This window comes from Somniosus microcephalus, chromosome 7, assembly GCF_052327205.1.
Source record: "Somniosus microcephalus isolate GS21.2 chromosome 7, FLI_Smic_1.0, whole genome shotgun sequence".
Taxonomy (NCBI): domain Eukaryota; kingdom Metazoa; phylum Chordata; class Chondrichthyes; order Squaliformes; family Somniosidae; genus Somniosus; species Somniosus microcephalus.
Genome location: NC_140993.1, coordinates 3,336,689 through 3,349,104, shown reverse-complemented (window position 1 = coordinate 3,349,104; position 12,416 = coordinate 3,336,689). Strand labels below are relative to the sequence as shown.

The 12,416-nt window shown below is 50.4% G+C and overlaps 1 protein-coding gene across 1 annotated transcript in view; it reads left to right on the top strand.

The window, feature by feature from the left end:
* The window catches only part of sspo (SCO-spondin), a 546,162-nt gene that overhangs the window by 238,391 nt on the left and 295,355 nt on the right, over nt 1–12,416 (top strand). The window contains exon 35 of the mRNA XM_085993923.1: nt 11,738–11,914. Coding sequence (XP_085850049.1) covers nt 11,738–11,914 — 177 coding nt within the window. The remainder of the gene's footprint in view (nt 1–11,737; nt 11,915–12,416) is intronic.

The following is a 12,416-nucleotide window of genomic DNA, read 5'->3' as shown; positions in this document are numbered from 1 at the left end:
CCTCACTTTCCCCCACCCTCTCCCTCTCCCCCACTCTCTCTCCCCCTCCCTCTCTCTCTCTCCCCCCACCCTCTCTCTCTCCCCCACCCTCTCTCTCTCCCCCACTCTCTCTCCCTCTCCCCACCCTCACTTTCCCCCACCCTCTCCCTCTCCCCCACTCTCTCTCCCCCTCCCTCTCTCTCTCCCCCACTCTCTCTCCCTCTCCCCACCCTCTCTCTCCCCCACCCTCTCTCTCTCCCCCTCTCTCTCTCCCCCACTCTCTCTCCCTCTCCCCCACTCTCTCTCCCTCTCCCCACCCTCACTTTCCCCCACCCTCTCACTCTCCCCCTCCCTCTCTCTCTCCCCCACTCTCTCTCCCTCTCCCCACCCTCTCTCTCCCCCACCCTCTCTCTCTCCCCCTCCCTCTCTCTCTCCCCCACTCTCTCTCCCTCTCCCCACCCTCTCTCTCCCCCACCCTCTCTCTCTCCCCCACTCTCCCTCTCTCCCCCACTCTCTCTCCCTCTCCCCCCCTCTCCCCACCCTCTTTCCCCCACCCTCTCTCTCTCCCCCACCCTTTCTCTCTCTGATCTCCCTCTCTCTCTCTGTCTCTCCCCCTCTTGCACTCCCTCCCTCTGACTCTCTCCCTCTCTCTAGGCCCCACAGACCATTCTCCGGCGTTCTGGGACGATTTGCCCCCATTTCTCCGGGTTCTCTGCCTCCACGACCAGTTCAAGTGCGAATCATTCGATTGTGTCGATTCAAACAGAGTCTGTGACGGGATTCCGGACTGTCCGGACGGGTCAGAGGAACGGCACTGTGGTAAGTAAATTAGGGGATGGACGGCCCTGTGGTCACTGTATTATGGGATGGATGGCCCTGTGGTCAGTGTATTATGGGATGGACAGCCTGTGGTCAGTGTATTATGGGATGGACAGCCTGTGGTCAGTGTATTATGGGATGGATGGCCTGTGGTCAGTGTATTATGGGATGGATGGCCTGTGGTAAGTGTATTATGGGATGGATGGCCTGTGGTCAGTGTATTATGGGATGGATGGCCTGTGGTCAGTGTATTATGGGATGGATGGCCCTGTGGTCAGTGTATTATGGGATGGACGGCCTGTGGTCATTGAATTCTGGGATGGAGGTCCCAGTGGTCAGTGTATTATGGGATGGATGTCCTGTGGTCAGTGAATTATGGGATGGACGGCCCTGTGGTCAGTGAATTATGGGATGGACGGCCCTGTGGTCAGTGAATTATGGGATTGATGGCCTGTGGTCAGTGAATTATGGGATGGATGGCCCTGTGGTCAGTGTATTATGGGATGGATGGCCCTGTGGTCAGAGTATTATGGGATGGACAGCCTGTGGTCAGTGTATTATGGGATGGATGGCCTGTGGTCAGTGTATTATGGGATGGACGGCCTGTGGTCAGTGTATTATGGGATGGATGTCCTGTGGTCAGTGAATTATGGGATGGACGGCCCTGTGGTCAGTGAATTATGGGATGGACGGCCCTGTGGTCAGTGTATTATGGGATGGATGGCCCTGTGGTCAGTGTATTATGGGATGGATGTCCTGTGGTCAGTGAATTATGGGATGGACGGCCTGTGGTCAGTGAATTATGGGATGGATGGCCTGTGGTCAGTGAATTATGGGATGGACGGCCCTGTGGTCAGTGAATTATGGGATGGACGGCCCTGTGGTCAGTGAATTATGGGATGGATGGCCTGTGGTCAGTGAATTATGGGATGGATGGCCCTGTGGTCAGTGTATTATGGGATGGATGGCCCTGTGGTCAGAGTATTATGGGATGGACAGCCTGTGGTCAGTGTATTATGGGATGGATGGCCTGTGGTCAGTGTATTATGGGATGGACGGCCTGTGGTCAGTGTATTATGGGATGGATGGCCTGTGGTCAGTGTATTATGGGATGGATGGCCTGTGGTCAGTGTATTATGGGATGGATGGCCCTGTGGTCAGTGTATTATGGGATGGACGGCCTGTGGTCATTGAATTCTGGGATGGAGGTCCCTGTGGTCAGTGTATTATGGGATGGATGTCCTGTGGTCAGTGAATTATGGGATGGATGGCCTGTGGTCAGTGTATAATGGGATGGACGGCCTGTGGTCAGTGTATTATGGGATGGACGGCCTGTGGTCAGTGTATTATGGGATGGATGGCCTGTGGTCAGTGTATTATGTGATGGATGGCCTGTGGTCAGTGTATTATGGGATGGATGGCCCTGTGGTCAGTGTATTATGGGATAGATGGCCCTGTGGTCAGTGTATTATGGGATGGACGGCCTGTGGTCAGTGTATTATGGGATGGACGGCCTCTGGTCAGTGTATTATGGGATGGACGGCCTGTGGTCAGTGTATTATGGGATGGATGGCCTGTGGTCAGTATTATGGGATGGATGTCCTGTGGTCAGAGTATTATAGAAACATAGAAGATAGGAGCAGGAGTAGGCCATTCGGCCCCTCGAGCCTGCTCCGCCATTTAATGAGATCATGGCTGATCATCCAAATTCAGTACCCTGTCTTATGTTCATTAATAAATAGACATTCTTATTATGAACACAGCTAGCTTTTGCTAGACACTTTTATTGAGCACATGTGGATTAGGTACAGTATCTGTAGAGGCATCCATCTTGACTGCTGCCTTGTGGGTAGCCTAGTGCCTCATGGGTAATGTAGTCTTAATATACATACAGCTGGGTGGTGTAGTTTTATATACATACAGCTACATACAGCTCTACACAGCTCCACCTAGTGTCCACTATAGAATGACATGTTATTGATCATTACACCCTGTCCCTGCCTTCTCCCCATATCCCTTGATCCCTTTAGCCTTAAGAAATATATCTAACTCCTTCTTGAATATATTTAATGAATTGGCCTCTACCGCCTTCTGTGGTCGAGAATTCCACAGGTTCACCACTCTCTGGGTGAAGAAATTCCTCCTCATCTCTGTCCTAAATGGCTTACCCCTTATCCTTAGACTGTGACCCCTGGTTCTGGACTCCAAGACCATCGGGAACATCCTTCCTGCATCTAGTCTGCCTAGTCCTGTTAGAATTTTATAAGTTTCAATGAGATCCCCTCTCATTCTTCTAAACTCCAGCGAGTATAAGCCCAATTGACCCAATCTCTCCTCATACGTCATTTCTGCCATCCCAGGTATCAGCCTGGCGAATCTTCGCTGCACTCCCTCCATGGCAAGAACATCCTTCCTCAGATAAGGCGACCAAAACTGCACACAATACTCAAGGTGTGGTCTCACCAAGGCCCTGTACAACTGCAGCAAGACATCCTTGTTCCTGTACTCAAACCCTCTCGCTACGAAGGTCAACATACCATTTGTCTTCTTAACCGCCTGCTGCACCTGCATGCTTACCTTCACTGAGTGGTGCACAAGGACACCCAGGTCTCGTTGCACTTCCCCTTCTCCCAGTCTATTGCCATTCAGATAATATTCTGCCTTCCTGTTTTTGACACCAAAGTGGATAACCTCGCATTTATCCACATTATATTGCATCTGCCATGCTTCTGCCCAATCACCCAACCTGTCCAAATCATACTGAATTTTCTCGGCATCCTCCTCACAGCACACACGCCCACCCAGCTTTGTGTCGTCTGCATTATCGAATGGACGGCCCTGTGGTCAGTGTATTATGGGATGGACGGCCTGTGGTCAGTGTATTATGGGATGGACGGCCTGTGGTCAGTGTATTATGGGATGGACGGCCTCTGGTCAGTGTATTATGGGATGGACGGCCTGTGGTCAGTGTATTATGGGATGGATGGCCTGTGGTCAGTGTATTATGGGATGGATGGCCCTGTGATCAGTGTATTAAGGGATGGACGGCCTGTGGTCAGTGTATTGTGGGATGGACGGCCTGTGGTCAGTGTATTGTGGGATGGATGGCCTGTGGTCAGTGTATTATGGGATGGACGGCCTGTGGTCAGTGTATTATGGGATGGACGGCCTGTGGTCACTGTATTATGGGATGGACAGCCTGTGGTCAGTGTGTTATGGGATGGATGGCCTTTGGTCAGTGTATTATGGGATGGATGGCCTGTGGTCAGTGTATTATGGGATGGACGGCCTGTGGTCAGTGTATTATGGGATGGACAGCCTGTGGTCAGTGTGTTATGGGATGGACGGCCTGTGGTCAGTGTATTGTGGGATGGACAGCCTGTGGTCAGTGTATTATGGGATGGACGGCCTGTGGTCAGTGTATTATGGGATGGATGGCCCTGTGGTCAGAGTATTATGGGATGGACAGCCTGTGGTCAGTGAATTATAGGATGGATGGCCCTGTGGTCAGTGTATTATGGGATGGATGGCCCTGTGGTCAGTGTATTATGGGATGGATGGCCCTGTGGTCAATGTATTATGGGATGGATGGCCTGTGGTCAGTGTATTATGGGATGGATGTCCTGTGGTCAGAGTATTATAGAAACATAGAAGATAGGAGCAGGAGTAGGCCATTCGGCCCCTCGAGCCTGCTCCGCCATTTAATGAGATCATGGCTGATCATCCAAATTCAGTACCCTGTCTTATGTTCATTAATAAATAGACATTCTTATTATGAACACAGCTAGCTTTTGCTAGACACTTTTATTGAGCACATGTGGATTAGGTACAGTATCTGTAGAGGCATCCATCTTGACTGCTGCCTTGTGGGTAGCCTAGTGCCTCATGGGTAATGTAGTCTTAATATACATACAGCTGGGTGGTGTAGTTTTATATACATACAGCTACATACAGCTCTACACAGCTCCACCTAGTGTCCACTATAGAATGACATGTTATTGATCATTACACCCTGTCCCTGCCTTCTCCCCATATCCCTTGATCCCTTTAGCCTTAAGAAATATATCTAACTCCTTCTTGAATATATTTAATGAATTGGCCTCTACCGCCTTCTGTGGTCGAGAATTCCACAGGTTCACCACTCTCTGGGTGAAGAAATTCCTCCTCATCTCTGTCCTAAATGGCTTACCCCTTATCCTTAGACTGTGACCCCTGGTTCTGGACTCCAAGACCATCGGAAACATCCTTCCTGCATCTAGTCTGCCTAGTCCTGTTAGAATTTTATAAGTTTCAATGAGATCCCCTCTCATTCTTCTAAACTCCAGCGAGTATAAGCCCAATTGACCCAATCTCTTCTCATACGTCATTTCTGCCATCCCAGGTATCAGCCTGGTGAATCTTCGCTGCACTCCCTCCATGGCAAGAACATCTTTCCTCAGATAAGGCGACCAAAACTGCACACAATACTCAAGGTGTGGTCTCACCAAGGCCCTGTACAACTGCAGCAAGACATCCTTGTTCCTGTACTCAAACCCTCTCGCTACGAAGGCCAACATACCATTTGTCTTCTTAACCGCCTGCTGCACCTGCATGCTTACCTTCACTGAGTGGTGCACAAGGGCACCCAGGTCTCGTTGCACTTCCCCTTCTCCCAGTCTATTGCCATTCAGATAATCTGCCTTCCTGTTTTTGACACCAAAGTGGATAACCTCGCATTTATCCACATTATATTGCATCTGCCATGCTTCTGCCCAATCACCCAACCTGTCCAAATCATACTGAAGTTTCTCGGCATCCTCCTCACAGCACACACGCCCACCCAGCTTTGTGTCGTCTGCATTATCGAATGGACGGCCCTGTGGTCAGTGTATTATGGGATGGACAGCCTGTGGTCAGTGTATTATGGGATGGACAGCCTGTGGTCAGTGTATTATGGGATGGACGGCCTGTGGTCAGTGTATTATGGGATGGATGGCCCTGTGGTCAGTGTATTATGGGATGGACGGCCTGTGGTCAGTGTATTATGGGATGGACGGCCTGTGGTCAGTGTATTATGGGATGGATGGCCTGTGGTCAGTGTATTATGGGGTGGACGGCCTGTGGTCAGTGTATTGTGGGATGGACGGCCTGTGGTCAGTGTGGTGTATGTACCTTTAAGAGGAACTATGTTTTTTTGAAGCCCCTGTGTACTGTAGTACGGTAGTGACCACTCGGGTATATAAGCCTGTGTAGCGTCTTGTATAGTTTAGTTCACCTCCAGACTTTGTTCAGTAAACACTTGTTAAATCAACTCCTGCTTTCCGTGTCTTCATTCACACACGGATACAACAGTGGCGACGAGTTAGAAACGAACTTACCTGCAATTCGGCAGCACCTCAAGGAGTTCGATTCCTCAGACGAAGGTAGAAGAAAAAAAAACTGTGATTTCACCAGCTAAACGGGCTGGTGGCAGGTAGTGCACTGTTCCTTCCTGGGCGGCGGGCTGGGGCTCGATCGGGTGGCTCTGCAGCGGGGCCGGGCAGCGAGTCGGAAAGCAGAAGCAAACAGAGACAGAGGGTGGAGCGCTCAGGAGACGGCCGGCGCTGCAAAGCAGGTCGGCGTTCGGACCGAGCAGAGGGAGGGGAAAGTCCCAGAGGGTCCGACTGGAACGATTCTCCAAGTGACGGAGAAACTGTTTAAAAATATATATGTAAATAAAAACCGCGGAGAACAGCGTTGGCAGCAGCGGCGGGAAAGCGCGGGAGGTGCCATCTTGACTCGACAGGGAAGAAGGGAAAGCGCGGGAGGTGCCATTTTATATTTTCAAGATGCCGACGACTGGCAATATTACTGCTTTCAATGGTGATATAGAGGATTGGACCACATATGTGGAAAGAGTAGAGGTATATTGCAATGCAAATGAAGTAGCAGATGATAAAAAGGCATCGGTACTTCTAAATCTGATGGGCGCAAGGACATACGGGCTGTTACGAAACTTGATCACTCCAACCAAACCGATGGACAAGAATTTTAAGGAGATTGTTGATACCTTACAGGAGCACTTAAACCCAACACCGCTGCTGATAGCGGAACGATTCAAATTCTTCAGGAGGAATCAGCACAAGAATGAAAGTAACGCTGATTACCTCACCGAATTACGAAAGCTGTCAAAGCACTGCCAATTCGGGGCAGGACTGGCAGATTCTCTACGAGACAAATTCGTCTGTGGTCTCCTAAGCGAAGGAACACAGAAAAGACTATTTTCTGAGAAAGATTTGACACTGGACAAGGCTTTCAGTATGGCTGTATCATACGAAGCAGCAGCAAGAGGAGCTGCAGAGATACAGCAAAAGCCACAGGACTTCGGCACCCATGAAATGACACGGGGTTTCGAGAGATGTTATCACTGCGGCAGATCCACCCATGACCAGAAGGACTGCTGGTTCAAGGACAAAGCATGCAGGCAATGCGGAAAGATGGGACACATTGCACGTGTATGCCCATCTGGAAAAAAATCCGCTGACAGTAAAAAGGTCAATAAGGAAAAGTACAGGAAGGTACAAATGATGACGGACAGTAGCTCCGAAGACCAGAAGAGCGATAGCAACTCCGGAAACAAGAGACTAAGCTGTCTCAAATTACATAATGTAATTGCCAAAGAAGAATACCAGACCATTTGGGTTACCCTCACAATAGCGGGGTCCCCAATTAAAATGGAGCTAGATACAGGATCAGCTCTGACCGTCATAAATCGATGGGATTATGAGCGGCTATTTCCGCATATACCTTTGAAAGACACATCCATTATCTTGAAGACATATACGGGGCAGAAAGTATATCCCAGAGGGAAAATATGGGTGCCTGTTGTATACAACGGCAAGGAAATACAGAAGTTGTATTTATACGTTCTGCAAGATGGTGGTCCACCGTTGTTGGGACGTGAATGGATCAGAAAGATACGTTTGGACTGGCACTCCATTCAGGCACTGACGGTGACCAGTAAGAAAAAAAATGATGATGACGTCATACCTGGACGATTAAAAGAAACCTTGGCTAACGCCAAAGAAGTGTTTCAACAGGAACTAGGAACCCTGAAAGGCGCCACCGCCTCAATAAAAGTGGAAGATGCGGCAATTCCCAAGTTTTTTAAGGCAAGGCCGGTGCCATACGCAATTCGTCCAGCAGTCGAGGCAGAGCTGGAGAATTTGGAAAAAGCAGGCGTGTTATCCAAGGTAGATTGGAGCGAGTGGACAACACCCATCGTCCCCGTCATGAAGAAAACGTTGAATAATGATAAATTTGAAGAACAGAGAAAAATTCGCATCTGTGGGGACTTCAAGGTGACTGTAAACCCGGTCCTTCACACGGTACAGTATCCTCTTCCGAGGATAGAAGATATTTTCGCCTCACTATCCGGAGGGAAACATTTCACCAAAATTGACTTGGCACAGGCATATCTACAGATGGAGGTTGAGGAGACCTCTAAAAAGTATCTCATGATAAACACACACAAAGACCTGTACCAGTACAATCGACTGGTTTTTGGAATAGCATCAGCTCCAGCTATCTGGCAAAGAGCTATGGAGCAAGTCCTCCAAGGGATTCCGGGGACTCAATGCTACCTAGACGACATCCTTGTAACAGGAGAAAATGACAATGAGCACCTTGCCAATTTGGAGCAGGTGCTCACGAGGCTGAGAGAACGGGGCCTACGAGCAAATCGCCCCAAGTGCGAATTTTTCCAGAAACAAATATCATATTGTGGCCATGTCATTAATGAAGAAGGGTTGCATAAATCACCTGAAAAAATTGAAGCGGTCGTAAAAGCCCCAGCGCCTGAAAATGTCTCACAATTAAGGTCGTTCCTGGGATTAATAAATTACTATCATAAATTTTTACCGAACTTGTCAACTGTTCTGCACCCTCTTAACGCACTGCTACAAACGGGAGTAATTTGGAAATGGAGCGAAGACTGTAAACGTGCCTTCCATAAATGCAAAGGCTTGATCACGTCCAAGGAAGTGTTGGCTCATTACAACCCATCACTGCCAATCAGACTGGCGTGCGATGCATCCCCTTACGGCGTGGGAGCGGTATTATCGCATAAATTCCCTGATGGCTCGGAGCGGCCGATAGCTTTTGCGTCACGCTCATTGAATTCAGCTGAGCGTAACTATGCCCAGATCGACAGGGAGGCACTCAGCCTGGTGTGGGGGGTGAAGAAATTCAACCATTACCTACACGGACAAAAATTGACCTTGTTGACTGACCATCAACCCCTCATCTCCATATTCAACCCTAAAAAGGGCGTTCCCATTATGACAGCGCAAAGGCTACAGAGGTGGTCCCTTTTCCTAGGGGCACACCAATATGATATAGAATACAAAGGAACAAAACAGCATGGGAATGCTGACGGTTTATCGCGCCTACCGTTGCCAACAGTAGAAGAGGCACCTACAGTGGACCCAGTGGAGATGTTCCACTCGACCATAGTGGAATGTCTACCAGTGACAAATTCTACCATTGAAAAGGAAACGAGAAATGACCCGACTCTCTCACGAGTCTACGATTTAACGGTGAAGGGATGGCCAGCACATGGCGAACCACTGTTACCAGCATTCTCGCAAAGAAGAGAACAGCTGTCAGTGTGCCGAGGAACCTTGATGTGTGGATCCAGAGTGGTGATTCCACCCAAACTCCGGGATAAAGTGCTAAAGGAGCTTCACGAGGGGCATCTGGGTGGAGTGAAAATGAAGAATTTAGCCAGAGCGTTTGTGTGGTGGCCAGGTATCGATGGAGACATCGAAGAAATGACCAAGAGCTGCCTAGGATGCCAGAAGGTCCAAAACGCCCCACCACAAGCCCCTGTACATCCATGGGAGTGGCCCTCATCTCCATGGCAAAGGGTACATATCTACTTTGCTGGTCCATTTATGGACTCAATGTTCTTAATCGCGGTTGATGCACACTCCAAGTGGCCGGAGGTAATAAAGATGTCTTCCACCACCGCGGAAAAAACCATCACAGTATTAAGGACCATATTCGCCAGGAATGGGCTGCCTGAACAGATCTGTTCTGATAATGGACCGCAATTTGTATCCGAAGAATTCAGGAAGTTCTTAAAAAACAATGGGGTTAAGCACTACATGTCCGCCCCATACCATCCCGCCACCAATGGATTAGCTGAAAGGTTTGTCCAGACCTTCAAGAAGGCCATAAAGGCCATGGGTAATGAAGACATAAATCTACAACACAAGGTGGATAACTTCTTCTTTGCGTACAGGAATGCAACACATATGGTTACAAACCAAACCCCCGCCATGATGTTTTTCAATAGAAGACTAAGGTGCCGGCTGGATTTGATCAAGCCAAACATCAGAAGGGACGTAGAGAACCGGCAATTTCAAGGCATGAATGAAAAGCCAACTAGAACCTTCCAGATAGGTCAACAAGTTTTGGCCCGGGACTACCGTACCGAGAAATGGCAGCCTGGAACTATTTGCACACGACTAGGACCGCTGATGTATACCATGGACATTGGTGAAAGCATAATAAGGCGCCATGCTGACCAGATCATAGAGTCATCCAAAAAGGGACAACCTACACCACAACTCTGTACGCCTAATGATGAAGCAGAGATACCCATAGTATCTACCTCCGATCTGGTGATACTGGAACCAGATGAACCCGACACTGGCATTCAAGCCAAATCGACCTTGCCAAAAGAACCTACTACACCACCGAAAACTACTACACCACCGAGGCGTTATCTGGACCGAGTGAGGAAGCCTCCAGAGAGACTGAATTTGTAAATTGATTAACTTCAGCGAATGTGTAGATTATTGTTGTTGTAAAAATGTTAATTAATGATTACTTAAAATGTTATGTACTAATTATCTAAAAGGGGAGGAATTGTGGTGTATGTACCTTTAAGAGGAACTATGTTTTTTGAAGCCCCTGTGTACTGTAGTACCGGTAGTGACCACTCGGGTATATAAGCCTGTGTAGCGTCTTGTATAGTTTAGTTCACCTCCAGACTTTGTTCAGTAAACACTTGTTAAATCAACTCCTGCTTTCCGTGTCTTCATTCACACACGGATACAACAGTCAGTGTATTATGGGATGGACGGCCTGTGGTCAGTGTATTATGGGATGGATGGCCCTGTGGTCAGTGTATTGTGGGATGGACGGCCTGTGGTCAGTGTATTATGGGATGGACGGCCTGTGGTCAGTGTATTATGGGATGGATGGCCCTGTGGTCAGTGTATTATGGGATGGACGGCCTGTGCTCAGTGTATTATGGGATGGACGGCCTGTGGTCAGTGTATTATGGGATGGACAGCCTGTGGTCAGTGTATTATGGGATGGATGGCCTGTGGTCAGTGTATTATGGGATGGACGGCCTGTGGTCAGTGTGTTATGGGATGGACGGCCTGTGGTCAGTGTATTATGGGATGGACAGCCTGTGGTCAGTGTATTATGGGATGGACGGCCTGTGGTCAGTGTGTTATGGGATGGACGGCCTGTGGTCAGTGTATTATGGGATGGATGGCCTGTGGTCAGTGTATTACGAGATGGACGGCCCTGTGGTCAGTGTATTATGGGATGGACGGCCTGTGGTCAGTGTATTATGGGATGGACAGCCTGTGGTCAGTGTATTATGGGATGGACGGCCTGTGGTCAGTGTATTATGGGACGGACGGCCTGTGGTCAGTGTATTATGGGATGGACGGCCTGTGGTCAGTGTATTATGGGATGGACAGCCTGTGGTCAGTGTATTATGGGATGGACGGCCTGTGGTCAGTGTATTATGGGACGGACGGCCTGTGGTCAGTGTATTGTGGGATGGACGGCCCTGTGGTCAGTGTATTATGGGATGGACGGCCTGTGGTCAGTGTATTATGGGATGGATGTCCCTCTGGCCTCCCCACTCTCACTCCTTTTCCCCTCTTTGTTTCAGGCTCTGCTCCTGCCTCAGTGAGACCGCCAGCGAGGGATTCGGGGCTGATCCCCACAGGCCGACCAAGCCCCTGCTCCATCAAACAGTTCACCTGTGGCAGTGGCGAGTGTGTGCCCCTGCACCGGGAGTGCGACCTGCAGCCGGACTGCCAGGACGGCTCAGATGAACAGGACTGTGGTATGTGAGAGTCCCAGGCACAGCTTCACACAGCGGGGGTCGAGGCCGGGGGAGTCCGGGCCTGTGGGGTCAGGGGCTGGTGTCGGGGGGGAGGCCAGGGGAGGCCGGAGCCTGTGGGGTCAGGGGCTGGTGTCGGTGGGGAGAGGCCAGGGGAGGCCGGGGCCTGTGGGGTCAGGGGTCAGGGGCTGGTGTCGGGGGGGAGGCTGGGTGAGGCCGGGGCCTGTGGGGTCAGGGGCTGGTGTCGGTGGGGAGAGGCCAGGGGAGGCCGGGGCCTGTGGGGTCAGGGGTCAGGGGCTGGTGTCGGGGGGGAGGCTGGGTGAGGCCGGGGCCTGTGGGGTCAGGGGTCAGGGGCTGGTGTCGGGGGGGAGGCCAGGGGAGGCCGGGGCCTGTGGGTTCAGGGGTCAGGGGCTGGTGTCGGGGGGGAGGCTGGGTGAGGCCGGGGCCTGTGGGGTCAGGGGCTGCTGTCGGGGGGTCAGGGCTGGTAACAGGGGTTCGGGGACCG